Here is a 20,186-nt window from a genome sequence, read left to right as displayed (position 1 = left end):
CACACACATAGACACACACACATTATTTTACGTTAGAGTCCGTGGTTCTAAAAAAATCATAAAACATTTGCAACTTGCACTAAATATGTCCATTGTTAACAAAAGTTTTCAGGGCTGATGCTGTAATTCTGGTAAACCAGTTGCAATAGGAGCAGAAGACTGTGTGCCTGCATGCTCCAAGCTACTTCCTACTTACAAGAATATTGAGTGAACAAAAAAAAAAAAAAAAAAAAAAAAAAAAAAAAAAAAGGAAAAAAACCAGGGGGAGATTGCTCTTCCGGACAACATGGTAGCAGTGAAATGAAATACCTAGACAGACTTACCGAAGAGCTTGCTGGGAGTGTCCTCGCTGTCATTTGATTCCACAGGCGCAAGCAAGGGCTCATTCAGCTCGTTGTCTGAAGTAGCTGCCTTGTCCTCACCTCTCAACTCTGCATTCATTTCACTCCGCAGTGACAGCAAGGGCTTACTGACTTGTCCAGCTATCATTGGATCCTAGGATGGGGGGGAAAAAAGAGTGAGGGGGAAAAAAAGTGGCAGCTTTGGTGTGCGTATACTCTCTCTTCCACTCCCTCTCTCTCTCTCTCTCTCACACACACACACACACACTCTCTCTCTTATCTCTGGCTGCTCCTGCTGTTATTGCTGGCTGCAGTCAAGTGAAGAGCTATTACAGATCCAATGAGTTTTCCATTACTCCCCACCCTATTAAAGCTCAACTAGCATGTGAGAGATTCAGGATGCTTTGGAGAAAAACTTCTATGAAAGCAACATAACCAACACAGCTTTAATTGTGGGATGTGCTTTTTTTGTGTGTATGTTTTTACACCTCACCCTGTCCTTAGCATAGTAAGAGAAGAAATTCCTATATGCTCCGATACCACAGAAGAGGAGCCCCCTGTGAGTTCTCCATAGTGATTTAAAGAGGCATCCTCAGCTGTATAACATTAACAAAATCAAATACACAGTTTCTAGCATTCCAGCATTCCTATGAAAACACACAGCATCAAATAGCCATTTTGTTACATACTTTTAACAGAAACACAATTTTCTTCTAACTATTCCTGTCATTGGGATACTATGCTCCAAAAGTCCATAAAGACACAAACACGCATTTTTCTTTTAGAAATAAAAACCACAAAAGCCATTTTCTAAAAGATAAAATTAGGGAAGATACTTACACATACAGTTTGCAATTATTCTTGTGTTTGCAACATTATATCCCCCATAAAACATTACATGTATATATATATACACATCAAAATTTTTTCCTGATGATCAGAATCTGTTTTATCTTCTGTTCACTGAGGACGTTTAGGGGTCAGGCATTATTTCCAAGCACACTCGGTTATTCCGTTTGCAAAATAATAAGCATAATATCATGACAGCCCAGAAAGCAGAGTAAAAAATGAACTAAAAAAAAGAAAAAGAACAAGCGACCTTGTTGCTCTCTCTAGCAGCTATTTATTGCAAAGTTCATGCCTAAATGGTTCTTATGCAGAGAACAGGTGACCAGCGAGCAAGTAGGTTGGCTAGCATGTTTCCTCTGTCCCATCCTCACATTGGTCGATGTTTGCCTGTGGGTTTTTTAATGTATTCATGTCTGAAAAGTGAATTTGATATGACACATGATAATCTATGAAAATGTTAATCAATACAAATAGTTTAAGCTGTCATCAAATGCACTTCTTTAGTCAATACTCATATTGCCGAAAACAATGTCACTGTCACCAGGGCTTAATTTGCACAGCACTTAAATATTGGACTCTGTGCATCAATGCACTCCTCTTCAAATACTGTAGGTAAACACATTTTCTCCCTATTTAAGGCTGAAGCACTCAGCACGCATTTAGTTGAGCCGAATCCTCCCTTTTGAATACCTTGATAGGTCCACTGGAGGGCAAAATTAATACTTAATTGAATCTCACAGTCATCAAAATAATCAATACTTTTTTATTATTTATTCTTTACAGTCTGTTGACTGTTTCAAACCTCTGAGGGAATGGTGGAAAGGATTCATGGCTTTGAAACACTGTCATTTAACAAGGTAATTTTCAGTGGGGCATTAGGGGTTGTGAAACATATAATAAAACAAAAATGGTGGCTTATAATAGGAAGAAAGAAAAGAATTATATTTCTGCCATCTAACAAAACAGGATAAATAAAAAAAAGCAAGTGCAAGCAGGAGAGGGAGAAAGGAGGGGGAGAGGGAAAGGGAAAGAAAGACTGGCTTTTGAAGGGTTTTATCATATCAAGAGCAGAGCTGAGCTTTCATAATGCTGACATTTCTCATTCTGACAATCCTAAACAAGTGGAAAGGATGAGATCGCAGATATCATCTTTCATCACATTCCCCAGCTTAAGAACCAACATGACAGCTTCTCTTCCCTTTACACTGTTAATTACTAAATAAAATACTGCTCTCTGTCAGCATTAGATTATTGCAGATAGCAACCACAAACATTACTCCATTGTTTTGTTTTGCCTTTTTTAAACCAATGATACCTACCTTGAACTCTTCAAAAAATAAATTAGGCTTGTGTCTACATATTGTAAATATATGAAACATAATCAATTTAATCAATTTGGTCAATCCATGTTATTGTCAGGCTAAATTGCTGGCAATTTATTAACGTTTCATTTAAGGTATTTATTAGGCAGCAACAATTTGAACATTTCTTAGATGTTTCCGGAGACGAAACAAAAAACAACAGATTTCCTTTTGCAGACACTGTAAAAACTCTGGCTTGTTTTGCCTCATACTCATAGTGCACTATGGACAGTCATTTACTGAGGCAAAAAAATTGTTTGCTTTCATATACTAAATAATGTATTTTAGCGGGTTTTGCAGCTAAAGGTCATTGTGAACACAAACAGCATTGTTTCAGTCTGTGGTGCTTCTCTCAGTTTCAGCTGTTCAAAACTAACATCAAGATTTGTTACTAACATCCATTACAAATCTGAATCAGGCCAATATTTGACCCTTTTCATCATAGTTTGGGGAGGGAACTAATCATGTCCACAGAGAAAAACTCCTGATCTGAGGACTAACAGCAATTTAATGGATTTAATGGAATCTTTAGGATTCTAGATAAAGTCTAAGTTGCCAAATTTTGAAGTTAAATACATGAAAAATGGAAGGAAGAATAATGTGGGAAATGTGAGCACACTGGGAGAAACCTCAGACCTTTGATGACAGTGAATTCACAGCAACTTCAACAGAGCCAGGATTTTATTTGTTATGTATATCAATAATTCGGCCTCATCTGGAGTACTTTTTTCATTTCTGGTTAGCCCATCTAAGAAAGATCCATCAGAAAAAGGTGCAGTAAGAATGATAAACTGATTGAAAGGACTGGGAGTGCTTACAGAAAATTGTGACTAAGAATGAGCATGATCAAAAGATACAAGAAAATAAACAGCAGAGAGAAAATGTAGATCAGAACCTATTCACCCTAACTCATCTGAGTAGAAAAGGTGTCTCCACTGAAATGGGAAAAAGTCATAAATCTAATAACAATAAATTACATTTTTCCAAACAGTAGGTGGTGGAAAACCTGTGGAACTCATTGCTGCAAGGTATTACTGAGACCTGCACTGCAGTAAACATCAACATAGTCACTCACATGGCTGGGCATACTCTTAGCAGTGAATTTAAAACAGCTTTGCAAACACACAGGCAAGGACTATAAAAAGTGAAATAACATAAACTGCTGCTCCCTCCCTCAGGCAACACAAGAACCTGTAGTTAACCCCCAGGGTAGCTCTCTCTGTCAGGTGGTAAATGAACGACAACTTTCTCTATAAGCAGACAGATTAGATACTGTCCAAATTTCTAGTCTACATGAAGACTAAATAAATCACTTCAACGATGACTTAACAAAAGGTATGTTTCCTTGAAAAATATGTTAAAAATTGGACATTTTAGAACTTCAAGTTATCTGCAGGCCTTCAGTTGCTTTCTGTGCTTAAAAACATGTCTGTTCTGCAGTGAACCGGGCATGATTAAAAACTACTGGTTTTTGCAAAACACATAATAAATCTTAATTCTAGTGCACAACAAGTGGCCTAGCCTACAAAATCCCTTGGTGATCAAAGGGTTTTTTCCTATATTTCTAATGGCTGTCCAAAAACATTCTGGAGTAGTTGCTATGACAGCTGCAGGCCCAGCAGCTCTCTCCTCCTCTTCTGTCCACCTAAAAGTCCCTCCCAGAGAGGACCAAAGCACTGGAGAGGATGCACTGAGGCAAGGAATTGTGTGTACATCTTTAGTAGCTAATACTGTCAGGATCTGCTCTTCTGCACTGGATGTCTGTGGGCTTGACACTCAGCATTTGCTTTTTGGAAGGTGCTATAGGTCAGGTCACACTTTGCACTGTAACACAGGCTCTTCTATTCACCGACAGCCACACAAAAATTTCAGCTTTTCATATGCAAAACTGAAAAGCCTAAGAATGCATAAAACCAGCAAGATAAACTTTGTCAAAAGGGCTTATATGCTTTAAGTAGGAGGCAAGGGCACATGATGCTTCAGAATTTCAGGGTTCAAGTTATGAGAGAACTAAGGAATCACAATTGTCTCATTCAAAACATAACTCTATATACCACACATAGTGACAAATTATACACACTTCTCTTGAAGATACTCATATAACTTGTCATCTATTTCTTGTCCAACTAGCACTAGTACTTCCAGACTTGCCTGTTTTTTATGAGATTTCCCTGACAGCTTTGTGCTGCAAGTGGTCCTCCCTGCTGTGTGTCTCCCTTAAGGGGTGGTTTGTACCTCCTGTAATGCAGTTACAGTATCTGCTACACCACTCCTGTTCTACCACTCCCGGATGGTTTAACTGCCTGTTGGGCTTAATTTAATAGTAAAAATTCTGTGGATTTGCAAATGCAAATTACTGTTCTGGTAACACACCCTCTTCTAAAAGCTAAAACCTTTACTTTTTTCCTTATCTGGAGGACTGTACGAAGTACTGGCGAACATTTATCACTGTGTTAAAAGCTTTGCCTTTGCACTTTAAGGGTAAAGGTGCAGTTTCTAAGCAAAACTATTTAGTAATCAAAGACAGCTTTTAAAAGAAACTGTATGAGGTTTGTGTCAAACATGCCCTAGGCAGGAGTCTAAAAATGAATTACTTTCTTCCTTAATGTAGGACTTGGGTGATAATGGAGCTTTATAAAGGCTTCATGTACTGATTTAGCCACTGGTCTAAATTTTGTATTTACTGCACCATAAACATTGTTGCTCTGCATGTAATTACTTTCTAAATTCTAGTTCAGAGAAAAAGTAAGATCCTCTGTTTTGCTTTTTATTTTGCCCTTAGTTTAAAGTTAATTTGCAGATTTTTTTTCCCCTACCTTAGATGTATTAGAAATCAACTTTCTGCTTTTCTTCAAAACATGAAATAAATCCTGCCCAAAAGCCCACCCCAAATCATGATATTGCACAGACTTCTGTTTGGAATATACACAATGAATTTGTTTGAGAGCAAACACAAAAAATCTACTAATAAACATAAAATTTACACCTTGTAATTACTTAGTTTTCCAATGACTGCTCTAAAAATTTATTCAAATTGTAGCTTTTAAATTTTTTTAATCAAGATATAGCATGATCACAAACTTGGATAAAGCTGTTCTAAGATGTACCTTAGCTTAGTTTTTGTGTGAGGAATACATTAAAAAGACTCTACTGGAAAGGATTTGATTTAATTTTTTAGAAAATACCAGTGAAATTTAGGATTATCTTCTCCCTTGGTCTTCTTATGAAAAAGTTTCCTTTCTTCATGCTTTTAGAGTTATTCATTGTTTTTTCCATAAATAATGATCTCTTACAGACAACCTTCTTTGATTCTTTCTCCTTGTAACACTGTTTTATCTGCTGTCACTAATGTTCTGATAGTCCCATCCCAGTCTATCCATAGACTGGTTTATGCAAACTACTTTGAATCAACCTTTTGTCCCCTGCTAGCCTCTGACCATTTCTACCTGCTGGCTCTTATTTCCCTGGAAAAGTTACGGGGAAAAATCTCATTTTCTTCACAGCCACTTGTACCACCACCTTTGGATCCATCCAAAGGTGTTTATAAGCAAAACAAACAAGCTGATACATGATCATTGATCTCTCATCATTACTTTGATCTTGAACTTCTATTTACATATTTATGTCTCTTACCTATATTACTAATATTTAACTTACTGAAACCTTCTGTATTACTTCTGCTTTCTCTTACACAAAAAGTTGATATATCATCAGCTCATCTCACTCAATATGAATATTATCACCCAAAACAGTCTCTGATTTTCTTCAGCTAGAACTGTATTTATTCTCTCATTAAATTCTCTGTAGCAGAAACAGAAAGTTCTTCTTTTTTCCCTTTTCTCAATACTAGTTTGGCTTTGGACATTGTGTTTTCTCCAGTGATATTCATTTTCACATGTAGTGTCCAGGTTACAGTTAAAAGAGTTTAAAGTGTTTTCTATTATGAATAATTAACAAATCAGTGTTTAGTTATACGCATTTTATTAATAATACTGAACTAGAACAATTTAATTTGGAAAGTCAGAAAAAACTATCACTGCAAATTTCTGTGCTTTATTTCACAGAAATTTTATTCTCAAGTTAAGCAGTAATGTTAGGATTCATTTACTTATTTACCTAACTTTAAGTTCTGAGGAAATTGAAATTGTTACTGCTAATTAGAATACATAGATCTGATTGAAAAAATAAGGTTTACAGAAACTTATGGAGCTTTTCATTATTGCTTCGGGAATCTTAAAATAGAATTAATTTTATTTCATTTTTAAACTAAATTTTTAGTGGCAATGTCCCATGAATTCCTGTGCCTTGAGATTGAGGTACTACAATGTGTTTTCAAATCATACAAAAAAATCCTTCACTAAACATTTTTTCCCTATTTCACTATTTTCCCTTTTGATGCTATTGCACATATTTCTTACACCTATTAAGATCAAGCTGAAAGATTCACAAGAGAATTTCAATTTGTTAATCAGGCTAGCTAGAGGCTACAGGGAATAGACACACAGAAGCTTCCCCATAGTAAATAGCTAGGTCATCATTTATTTTACAGTCAGTTTGGGTTTATTGCTCTAAATGTACCCCAGCAGTCATGCTGCAATCTTCAAAAAGGAAAGAAAGGCAAAGAATGCTGGTTTCACCACAGAAAAAGTAAGGAACAATAATTCATTGTAGGAGACATCTGCACCTCTGGTCCAGAAAAACTGTTTCTTAATCCTGCTGGCAAAGAAATATGTGCACTAATGAATCCATACTTTGTGTTTTTCCTGACACACATGACACTTAGGGATCACTAATGCCAGAGTATACACAGCACAGAAGCTTTACTCTAAATGTTGCTTTAAAGTCTTAAAAGTTGACCTTAATGCTTCTGATACAATTATTAGTCTGATTTAAGGATGGTACTGCTCTTCTTGTTACAAGAACTCTTGTTAAGAGTCTTGCACCAGACCCAGGGCAAAGCTATTCAAAACTTTCCTCTATTAATTAGATAACAGGAGTTTTAATTTTGGCCTTGGAATCATTTAAATGATTCCTCATTTAAACGACATACTGTCTTACTGGAAAGCAGCTTGTCTATCTGTGGATGTGTAGGAAAAGGTTGTATGCATACACAGGTCAAGAGACAAGGAAGCTACTATTCTGGGAAACTACCACAGTCCTCAAAACACATGATAGACAACAGCCACTAGTAGAAATAACAAGTCCTGAGAGTGGTGAGAAAAATCAGCTTTCTAGTTAAAGATTCTTGGAGTTACACAAAACCTGACCCATTTTTGTGGAAGCAGACAATCAGGCCCTAGAGATCAGGATAGAGCAAAGGCAAAACAGGCAATTTTGACTGGGAACAACATGGTAGAATAAGCCTTCAATAGACTTTCCCATTCATTTCATCGAATCATTTAGGTTGGAAAAGACCTTTAAGATCATCAAACCAAGAGATTTTCTCCTCTTCTTTCATTTGGTTTCCTGAAAGAAGGAGATGCTGTAGAAGAGCAATTAAATCTGAAATTAGAAGATGGTCCTATGTGGAGTACGACTTTGACTCTTTCTTCACATGAGTAATGGCTGATTCCCAATGCTCTGTCAATTCTATTCTGAAGGAGCCACGTCAAACATAAGGAAACATCTAGAAAATTTCAACCCTGAAAAAATAACTAAAATTTTTATACTGTGGGGCCAACTTACCAGAAGACTTGGAAAAAATCCAGTATGAAGAGGAAAACATTGTCTTCCACTGAGGGGGGAAAAAAAAAGCTCTATAAATGTTTTACTTTTATGGAAAAAATACTATTCTACCCTAATGCAATAAATTAGGACCTAATTGATGTCTCCTATTAAAAAAAAAAAAAAAAAAAAAAAAAAAAAAACCAAAAAAAACCTATCTTGTTCACCCAGAAAATTATTTAATGTGGTGATGTTTTAGTTTCCACACTGACCACCTGAGAAGACATGAACCTGTTTACCAAATCACAAGTGCTCTTTCAGAAGCCTGCTAGTCTCATGACTTGTTTTTTTTCTTGTTTAATATTTGCTCAATTTCTATTTTGAATAGCCCTTAAACACAAGGCCTCCTTTTCCAGATGATTATGCTACATGTGTTAAAAGATCCTTCTAGAACCTACATTATACTCTTATCAGCATAATCTCTTTTCTCTCCATGAGAAAAAGCCATAAACAACATCTTTGAAATTAAGAAACACAATAAAATACTCCATGGCATACTTGAGTTAGTTTTTCCATGGTGTAAGGTTTCTTACTAAGATTTCTACCACAAAGGAGTCAAATGATAATAATTTGGCCTAATCAGAAATTTTAATATGGTATTATATGCAGTTTGTCTATATTTTCATTTGTCAGGCTTTGTCAACCATGCACACACTAGAATTACTTTGGGTGAAAAAATATCAAAGCAAAAATTCAGCTAAAATTGCTTTCTTTTAAAAATCAACCCATTCAGAATCAAACCAAACTTAAAATAGCTTTTCAATGTTGATCGGGTATGAGAAAGGAACTTGACCAGGCTGCATAGAAAGGACTCAGAGTGATTGAAAGAAGTTCTCCTCTTAGTTAAACAAAAACTCAACTTTATATAACATGTCAGGATTTTCATAATGTAAAACAAAGAAACCATTAACTTGAATTTTTGAGTATCGGAGCATGAGTTAAAAAGTAACTGAGCTCAGTGGTTAATTCAATTACTTGCATTTGGTCTAGGAAGACCCAAATCAAGATCTCTCTGTAGTCAGCCGTGGAGTTGGCTACATGAGGAAAGTCACTTCCTATTTCAGTATGGATCTCTTCCCTGGCTCTCACCGGAAATTCTATCAAAACCCTCAATGTAACACCTTCAAAAGAAATAGATACAAATCCCTTATAGTGTAATGAAACAACATTTTCTAGTGAAAACTCTTTTTTCCTGAAGATTTTTAAAGTAATATTACTTCAGCTCAAATTTCATCCAGGTTTTTAATTGAATGTCACTTTTTAAATGGTTATAATTTATAATACAATACATGGCAATAACCTGGACCAGTTTGGAAGTTCAGTATCAATTTTTTGCAAATCTTTTAAAATCCTTTACAAATACAGTTAAAACGCTAAAACAAATCACGTCAGGCAAATCACGATTTCACCAGAATATCACAATCAAAAATTGATGAAAAATCTTCAATCCAAAATTGTTCTTTTTTATCTTGAAGCAAGTAATAAAGTCTAAACAAGGCCGAAGCTTTCCCAAATCTGAATCCAAACTTAGGATAGCTCAACCTTAATTTTATACATTATGTGGCTAATAAATTAGTCTGCTCTTCATAGTCTGCTCTTCATAACACAGCACACTTGAATTTCAGTGACAAGTACAGGAAATTATTTATTTTCTGGCATTTCTACTCAGATCATACTTTTAGGGGTGGACCTTCAGATTTCCTTTTATCTACTCTAACCATAGAATAGAAAAGCAATAATTCCCATCTTTTGAAGAAACTGAAAGCCTCTCCTGATCTGAGGCTCACAGACTAAAATGGTATTTTCTTTTTCCAGATACTAGAAGATGCACTGAAGCTTTTAGGTTAAGAGGAAGAATCCCAAATAGTTTTCCTATCATTCTTCTATGTTGAGATAATCTGACAACAAAATCCGCTGCTACAGCTGCTAAACATGCTTAATAATGCCACAAATACTGCAGATCAATAATGCAATGCTTTTTATATTTCCCAAGCCTTTCTCATTGATGAATGAGTGCAATTGTTTTTTTAATCATTGCAAAAGATCTTCAGGGTTACTTTTCTTCATACCAGGTCTTCATCAACACCAAGGTACCACATCTTTCCTTTCATATTGTTGATCACAACATATTAATTTCTAATTAAATGTGTTCAATTCAACAAGCCTTCAACTATCACGCAGCTTCATATTTCTAATGCAATTTGCATAAGGACTTAAAGAACTTGAACCCAAAGGGTGCTTTGCCTTTTAGTCAATAGCCTTAATCTGCTGGAATTTGCAGGTATACTTATAAACTCCCACTGTTTTGTTCATTATGAGAAGGTAGGATATTTCACACACCACACACAGTAACAGTATTATGTGTTGGACATATAAGAGGATCTCTTCAATACAAAGCAGTTTTTCTGTTTAATGCTTTTCAACAGGAAAACAGAACATTTACCAGTCATTTTAGCAGCAATTACAGTAACTGGATTACCAATAAACAATGAATGAAACATTTCTCAGAACTGCTGATATTTTCCTACATGAACAGTCCTGTTCTTTACTAGATACTGTTTGGCTGGGGAATTTTTGGAGGGTTTGTTGTCCTTTTAACGAAAAAAAAAGCCATACAATGATTTGCCATTAGCTCACTATTGTTTCTCAAGGAACCTCCTTCAAAACAAACAATATTTTAAAGAAGAAAAAATCAGATCAGAGAGTAAACCAAAACATGCAAATATAGCCACACGTTGCTGCTAACACCTGGTTTTTGCAAACTGGCTGACATCACTGAACTGCTCAATTTCACCCTGAAAGAGTAACTATCACCACTCTGCTCAGAGAGCACTCACAAGTGCTGTTGATTTCCTTCTGTTTTAACAGGAGAAGAATATTTCCAAAGATCCTATTATTGTTTATGACATGTATATCTAATGTATGCACATATATGCACGTAAATAGTATAGATATAAAAATTCTTTTAGCAGGCCTGGTTCCTTCCTAGTTAAGCCTTTTGAACTGCTGAAACCTGCTTCAACACAGACAAAGACATACTCAATTCTCCTCATAAAAAGTCACTGAGATCTATGTAAGGGCACTGATTTTCTTGTCATTGAAATAGATAACAAGATATCAACAGGTATCCCTAAATGCAGTTATTTCAAAAAAAAATAGGTCAACATAATCTCATAATACTATTTGTCTCAAATTACCTTTTAACCTATTACAAACTTTGTTATTTTTTTAAAACTACTAATAAAAATCATTTTTGAAAATAAAAGTTTCCTTCAAATTATTATTTAAAAACATGGCATAATTTGCAGTTTTTCTTTCTTTTTCTTTTTCTTTTTCTTTTTCTTTTTCTTTTTCTGTATGCACAACCCATGAATAAATACACAGATCATTTCTATAACTGCTTTGGTAACATTAGCAATCCCAAAAATTAATATTAAAAAGCCATTAATAAGTCCAGAGTGACTAAAAATACAAAAAAGTGCAATAAAATGCAGAATATGAGTTTTGATCACAATCTCACAATTTTTGTTCATTATATGTTATTTTCATGTGTCAGTCCAAACGGAAATTGATACTGTGTGTTTGGCATATATATTTGAAGAAAGCATCCTTGCTTTGTACTTAAAGTAAAAGTTCATTCCTATGTCCATATTTATCATTAGTTTTCTGAACCTATAGACTACATGTATTTGCAGTTTTGTATGCAAAACCAAAAAACCACTTGGCTTTCCTGCAGCAAGCCTAAGTATACTAGGACGTCTGCAAGATCATACAGTGTTCAAGCCACCTTTGATCTTTCTGTTAGTCCTCTTATAACAAAAAAAAATAGTCTTTCCTTTGTGGGAGAGGAGGTTTGCCACCAGATGCATACAATAGGATGGCTGGCATCCTTGACACTCAGTTTTGCCACTGAAGCTGTATGCATTGCCAGTCACCTAATCCCTATTAAGATTGCTTAACCAATTTGTGAAGGAGAGCAGGGCAAGGGTGTCTATTTCGACTTTTAAGCCTTCCTGTGAAAATTTGCATAAGTAATCTACCCTATCCCCAGAGTGTCTTTACTGAACTCTTTCTTGCTCTATGCTTTTCTAAGCTTTAATAATATCTAACTTAGAGTTTCATAAAAACTAACTTTCCTTAAACTATATTCACAAACTTTCAATTATATTTACTGCTATGAAAATTTTCACTATATTTAAGGGGACCATTAATAATTTTATTCATTTATTCCTTTTGTTAACCTACTCCTTTAATGATTTACCTGCTTTCAATACCTACAGATATCCATTTTCTGATGTGTTGAGCAACTAATCTAGCAATGCATACTTAACCAATCTATTCCTTACATCAAGAAAAAATCCATCTCTCACTTTTAACTTCTTGGTATTCCTGGTATTTCTGATACTTGGTATTTCTGATATATTTCATAGAGCTGCTGCAGGTCTTGATTGTACCTGTCAGACAGCATTGGGACAACTTCAAAGTGTCTTCTAGGAGTAAAAGATGCTTTCTCCTCACTCTTTTGGTACTCAGATTGCTACACTAGGTGCCTTCCATTCTTCCAGCCAAGGAGCTCAAGAATTAGGAAAGCAGATCTTCATTGGAGAGAAGGAAGGGCAGAAAATAAAACACTATAAGACAGGAGCTCATGTCTGCTGTTATCAGGTCCTATCCTGTTATGTTACTTTTTCTTTTCTTCCTACCACTGCATTTTCCTAAGGAATATTCCCTTTCCAAGCAGTTATCATATGACTATCCTTAAAGTCCCAGTAGGTGGTTCTTATTTTTTAAACCTACTGAAATGTTCCTTCATCACATTTATTCCTGCTTGTGACTACAGCAATTGCTCTCTTGCAGATTTGCACTGTTTCAGTGAACTACTATGTCTAGCAGCCAAGCACTCACACAACTACTCAGTTACTCCCCTCTCCCACAGGTTGAGGAGAAAACAAACTCAGGGAGACATGGCTTGTGAATAAATATAAAGACAGTTTGATAAAGGAAGTATAAGATGCATATACAAGCAAATCCAAATAAGGAATTTTTAGGATTACTTGCCATTGACCAACCCATTTCAGGGCAGTGAAGCCTCACTCTGCATAACAGCTACCTGAGAAGATAAACACCATAGACAAAAATAACCCAATTTCTTCCTTATTTTTCCTGCTTTTAATGCTGAACACTACATCATATGTATGAAGTATCCCTTTGGTGAGTTGAGGTCAGATATCCCAACAGTATCATAGAACTGAACAATTTGGGTTTGAAGGGACACTAAGGTCATCTAGACCAGGATACTCAGAGCTCCAGCTAACCTGGCCCTAAATATTTCCAGACATGGGACAACCACAACTTCTCTGTTCAACCTGTTCTGATGCCTTACCACTCCAATGGTAAAGAATTTTTTTCCTACTATCTGACCTAAGCCTATTCTCTTTCAGTTTGAAGCCATTTCCTCCTCGTCCTAACACTACAAACTCTTGTAAATATCCTATCACTTCCATATTGTAAATATCTTATCACTACAAACTCTTGTAAATAGTCTTTCTCCAGGGAGGCTTTACAGAGAGAGTGTCCTTTCCCAGCTTCTTTCCTGTCTCTAACACAGACCCTGTGCAAGCACTGTGCAATGATAGCCAAAACACTGGGGTGTCATCAGTATTGTTTTAGTCAAAATCCAAAACACAGCATCATATGCACTGCTGTGAAGCAATTTTCCTCCAGCTAGCCAGCCCCCAGTACTATGATCCAGATCTACAACTTAGGAAAATGAGTGGAGGACCCTGTGGGGTCCCCTGGAGGATCTGTGACATTGCTTGAGCTCCCTTTTCACAAAGACAGCTCTGCTCAACCCACAGGCCTGACAGTCCCAGTTCATGTGCCTCTGCATTCAAACACAGGATCCTTTTTATCATCTCATTCCAACCTAAAACATTACTCTGAAAATTGCTGAGGAGAAATCTTGGCAAAATAAAAGCATAAGCAAAGAGACTTAGGCAAGCACCACATAAATACAAGTGGCTACATGTGGGGTAAGAAAAATTAAACCATCTCCTTTTTTTGCCCATTTCTTTTCTGGTTTTAGACCAAACTCTTATTAATAGATTAAAATCAGCTTTCATATTTACTTTTACCCACATTTACTTCATCTGTTTATTTGTTGGGTTATTTAAGTATTTCTCAGCACTATGATATCTGAATGCTTAATCACATACTCTGATCTCTGTGTTTTCATGAAAGCTGGAGTGTCTTCAGGATTCGTGTGGATATTAAAATGTTCTCTTTTGCCATAAAATCAAGTTGGTGGAGGATTACTTCAATATGAAACCTTATATAACCTTACCATCATGTCTTCACTTTAAACATTGTAAGTCAATGAAATTATATTGGAGACATTGACAGCACATACAATTTTGCCTGTTTGATATCCCATTACTGCAATAGCAGCAGCAATGGTTTTGGAAAAAGCTTTTTTCCCCCAATAAGCATGTGCTACCAATTTTGCACTCACAAGTAGGGCATCTTCGTAGGGAGCACAATAAGGCCACTTAAGTGACTATCACAAAGTATTTGCTTGTTTCCAAGAGAATGTAAAGTAGTACACCCACAGGCCTACATAGAGAATTACTAGTAAAAGATAACCAGCAACTCCTACATGGAATCAAAACATTTCTGAACAAAATTGATTCACTTGTGCAGTCCAAATAGCAAAAACATTAAATGTTTTTAGACTTGATATTTAGTTAGGTTATGAGAACAGTTTTGTAGCACCAAGATATGTGAACAGATATTCTCTATGTAGTCTCCATGTAAAGTAACACAACTTTGTACAATTCTACTAGCAATTTCCAAACTTCCCTCTGCTCACCTTTCAGCTTCAAATCCTAACACATACAACAAAATTTCACTTGGGCTCAAAACTGCCTCTTCATGTGGGAAGCCTAGAAATTCATCAGCTTTGAACTCCAAAGGGAATACTTTGGGGATCAAGGGGAAAGGGGAGAAAAGGGGGAGGAAAGGGGAAGAGGAATAATCCCAGTTTTAGGAGACTGTGAGTACTAAGTCTTGAATATCAATCTCATTCTATTTCAAGTCCAAGTGTTGTTTGGAACAGAAGCTAATAAAGGAAGGAAAAAAAACTAAAGCCACAATAACAAAAAAAACAAACCAGATGGATCCCTTTTTGGTTTTCTACAGTCACACATTCGGTGTGAAGAAACATTGAATTCTGCTCTATGTATCAGTTAAAGAAAAGCTACTGAGAGGCTATGCAGTAACCAACTTAGATTAATCAGCAACTCATCAGGGATCAGGGTGCATTAACATGAATTGCATGCTTAAGCAGCAATTCCCTGGACTTCATCACATCAAAATCTGCCTTATTTAGTAATTTAAAACATTTATAATTTTACAAGTCTCACATGGGCAGATGCACAAAGCTTCACTCAGGGAACTGTTCCCAACTCTACATCATTTCCCAACCTGTCTGATTCCAGCAGTGCAACTGATTAATAGGAGGAGGACAGACAATCTAACTGTACAAACAGTTGAACAAATTGTTAACTGGGCTGGTTTTTTGAAAAAAAAAAAAAAAATCTAGCTGCAGACTTCCACTATTTTTTATTATGTTTTTACAAACATCAGAAAAGAAAAAAAAGTGAACAAATGTGCACTTATGAAGAGAAATTGTTAAATGAAAATGCATTAGGTTCCACCTCTCTCTCACAACTACTATCACAAGTAAGGTAAAACTTTGGAAAGACAGACATTTCCTTTAATATCAAAGGGATCTGGAAGACCACACACAAAGAAGAGTTATCACATGGAGAACTGACAACACAAGTGAACATCTATGCTGGGCTTCCAACCTCAATGTTCAGAGGTCACTCCATGTGACTCATGCCACTCCATCTATACAGTTTTTTCTCCTACATGACTTAGTGTACAGACACTGGTGTACAGACACTAGTGTACACATCACTAGTGGTCTTTAAAGAAAAGATGACAACACACTGAAAAGCACTAACAGAAGCTTGACCAGATATGTTAAATTTGTTGTGATGGGGTAACTGAACTGCTGAGATGAAAACAAAGCCATATTTATACTGTGGTTAAATTATGGCTTTAAGATATTGTAGCCATTTATCTATATCTGAAGTGTATAAACTGGTTCTTCAAGCATTTAACTTTGGACTAACCATACATACTGAAATTAAGACAAGTAGAAAAAGTGTAGGGGGGAAATGGGCCACTGAATAACAGAGCCAATATGATCCCAACAAAAGCCATTTACTGTTTACATTTCATGGCAGATATCGATTCTAGGTCTACTGTCCACGTGAGCACACATCTCTGGGTTGGCTAAGCTGTTTCTTCATGAGGCAGGCACACATCCTTTAGAACATCAAATTGGTCAAGCGTCCATCCTCACATTGTGTTTCCCCTGTCTATGGTTTACATTTTTTGCAGACAGTTTCTCAGGCTCTTTTCTTATTTTTGATCCTGTTGTTTTCTCAGTAACCTTGATGAATTCCTGAGAGCTCGAACAACGAAACTGCAGGTGGTTTGGTAAGATTGCTCACAACCAGTTCGGCTGGTGCATCAGAATGGCCTGTTATACAGATACATTGCTACAAAAAAGCACTTCTGTTTGTCACATTTAAAGATTGGACAGAGAAATGTGTAATGAGGGTATGCACAGTTGTGCACAGTTTTGGTACCTTCTAATCTATATCACCAAAAGCCTTTCAGCTCAAACGTGCTCTGAGTCAGATAAATACTTTTTGCACTATAATCCAGTGAAAAATTGTAAAACACTGCACTGACAATGAATGTAAAAGTTAAAGAACATATAAGTTTGTGTTTATTTTCCTCTCCAAAAGTGTTTCAAAAATTTTCTGGGTTTACCTCTAAATGTCTCTACAAACTCAACCTAAGATCTAGCTATCAAAGGGGGTTCTCCTGCCCTGTATATGACATTAATATCATTAATAAGTTATGACCTCAGTAACACCTGTTCTAAACCTTTTGCCTTCACTAGGGTTCTTTAAGGGTAATTCAGCACTTCATTTAAAGCAATGAGATTGAAAAGGCTGACTAGAAACAGAAAATTCTGTAACATTGTTGATGAGAATGCACAGCTGAATCTCTTTTAGTATCCCAGTTGGTGTTATAGAAATAGAAAAATCTTATTTTGCGTAGTATGCGCGCTCTGCAGAGGTTTACACTAATATGATACTTCTAACGAAGAACAGTAATGAGCATAGATACTACCTAGAAAACAATTTCAACTTAGAGCAAAGAAATCATAATTTCACAGCAAAGTCACCTTTTTATCTCCCTGTAATGCTTCAAATCCCATTGCTTTGGCTTGCACCATTTATTTGCAAGAAAAAAAAATAATTAACAAACCAGGTACATTCTAAATACCAAAAAGAAAAACTTACACTAAACTCGGGGAAAATTTATCAGGCAATTCCTGGTTGCAACTCACAAGGGCAGGTGTAAAAATTATGTACTCTGAATTTTTTTCACTTACAACTAATATGCCTCCAGTTTCCTTGTAGCTCAAGAAAACTTATTACCAACACTGAATATCTTTACATGATGTGAAAATATTTAACATGCTACAGGTTAAGTCTACCAAAAAAATAAACTGTAAGCAAATAACATTATAACTGAGTATAGCTAGTCTGAGAGGAGTTCATACTTTACGTTCCCAACAACTTTTGGAGAGCATTCAGATCAGGTACTGTAATAAACCAATTAAAAAGAAGAAGCTTCTCAAAATGCTGAACAACTATAACTGATCACTCACTTGGAGGAAAGGACAGAAAACTTGAAAACAATAGACTCCAGACTAGAGACTTCACTTCTTACATCGGATTTTGAAAGCTTGAGATAAAGATAAATCACACCAACAGTGTGAGTGAAGACTAAAGAAATTTGCCAGATATGCATTTCCCAAGAGAAAACTGGAGGAGCTTTGACCTGTTCACAGTGGCCGCACTGCCATCCAGAGGTAGGCTGCAGCTTAAAACTCAGAGAAGTTGTCTTGAATTGGCACGAAGCAAAGACGTCCCTTTAGTCAACATTGCAGGCTCCAGTTCTCAGGGAGCCATACAAGTGATGTGGCAGCTGAACTCTGCAAGGGCCTGAGGTTTATCCACTGGTCCAAGCATGCATTTGTGGCAGAATAGCTTCCAAGCATGTTTTTTTTTTTTAGTTTAGATTGTCAGAAAAGGGAATTAACTCTGTACAGCAGTCTTGTTCTCCAGGATCATTAAAGGGCTGCACACAACACTTTGCGGGGGAGAATTATTGTTGGCCTAAAAAAACTCCAACTAATAGCATGGAAATAAGTGGGGACATGGCTTTTATTAAAGTGTTCAAGACAGTCTAAGATTTTTTTTTTTTGGATGGTAACCTGAGAGACATGGGCATCTTATTGAGTCTAACCAAGAGATCTAGTTATTAATAACTATTTAATAATTTTCCTACCTTCTTAATATAGATTTGTATGCATGGATTTCTTAAAACTGAAACATTTCATTTAAAAGGTAGTAGGGGATGAATATCTGTCTGATGAAACAAACAACACAAGTCACAGAAGAACTTCCTACTAAATGCAGTGTACTAGTTTCAATCATCTCATTCTATAGAATGGAGGATTAATATCTATACTACTACCAATATTTACAGACTCTCAGTATAAGTGGTGTATCAAGTTGTTGGGATGGAAATAGTAAAGGGCATTGAATTATTATTTGGAATTCAAACATGATAATGCATGTATAAACTAACATCCTTTCCTCAAAAAGAAATCTTTTGCCTGCTTGTTATCCACAGCCAATGCCACTGAAGACTCTAGAGAGATGGAGAAAGAATTTACTCTGGATGAGGACAATCAATCAAACTCCTCTCTGGAACTAGATATGCCTTTAGAGCAGATCAATAAATGCTACATGTTGATCTACATCAGTAGAATCATGAAGACAGCATCAAAATAATGCATATATACATATTAACTACTGCACACATGTATTTATTTAAATCGTAATTCTAAATAAAACCGAGTTTTGTTTTTATTGATGCATGCCCATACATAAGCTGACATTGACCAAGACCCTATTACTGCTCTATCAACCTGAAAACCTGCAAGAGAAAGAAACAGAGAAGTGAAATATTAATGGAAAGTGGGATTTTCCTCAAAATAGCCTCAATAAATATGTCGGTCAGGAGAAAAAATAGGTCAAAAATAGAAAGCTTATATCTCTAATATCAAAGAAAAGAATGTTTGTGTCAAATCTATTGGAGAAATTGCCATGAATGGTTCATCTGTGTGAAAATATGATCCTTGTAATGCTGCTAAGATCAGCGAGACCTAGGATGATATGTTGAATAAGCAGGTTGCAAAAGTTAAAAATGTCCATGGGAAGCTTTAATTGACATGTCTGTTTTTCAGTACTTTAAAATGGGTAGGAGTGAAAAGCGTAAAAAATTGGGTCTAGGACCACTCATTAGTTAGTATAAAAGGAAAGTATATTAAATGTGAATATTAAGGTGAGGTCCTTATAAATGACATTCAATATTTTCCCAATGTGCAATTTTTTTCATTTCAATTAATCTGCTTCCTCAGGTTTGGATCATTTGTATTTCTTTTACTTGTGGTCCATATGCCCCTGCTGTTCTATGCACAGTTCGTCATCCAATCTTTTATAAATCACTCAGAAAGATAAAGTAAAATTAAATATACCGTACATTTAAACTAGAGAATTGAAAAACCTTCTTTTTATTTCCCTCATATGTAAGGCCTTATCAGGGAAGCATGCCTTAATTCACCACCTAATTCTGCAAAAATCTTTGCATAGACACCCAGTTGTCTCTGCTCCTTCTTTTGCAAGAAGGAATT

At 35.9% G+C, this 20,186-nt stretch overlaps 1 protein-coding gene across 4 annotated transcripts in view; it reads right to left on the bottom strand.

Moving 5' to 3' along the window:
- Positions 1-15,501, bottom strand: part of POU6F2 (POU class 6 homeobox 2) — a 281,035-nt gene extending 265,534 nt beyond the window's left edge. For 2 of the 4 annotated variants that reach the window (XM_083871981.1, XM_083871983.1), the window contains exons 1-3: positions 9,026-9,112; positions 8,237-8,285; positions 324-495 (exon numbers count right to left, since the gene is read on the bottom strand). In XM_083871981.1, coding sequence (XP_083728107.1) covers positions 324-495; positions 8,237-8,285; positions 9,026-9,078 — 274 coding nt within the window. In that variant the 5' untranslated portion in view covers positions 9,079-9,112. Of the gene's footprint in view, positions 1-323; positions 496-8,236; positions 8,286-9,025; positions 9,113-15,443 lie in introns of those variants that run through there. The other 2 variants (XM_083871984.1, XM_083871982.1) reach the window with 2 other exon arrangements.
- Between the last annotated feature and the right edge of the window lie 4,685 nt (positions 15,502-20,186).

The sequence above is a fragment of the Zosterops lateralis genome (assembly GCF_965231275.1).
Source record: "Zosterops lateralis genome assembly, chromosome: 1".
In the NCBI taxonomy this organism is placed as follows: Eukaryota; Metazoa; Chordata; class Aves; order Passeriformes; family Zosteropidae; genus Zosterops; species Zosterops lateralis.
This window is presented reverse-complemented; position numbering and strand designations above follow the sequence as displayed.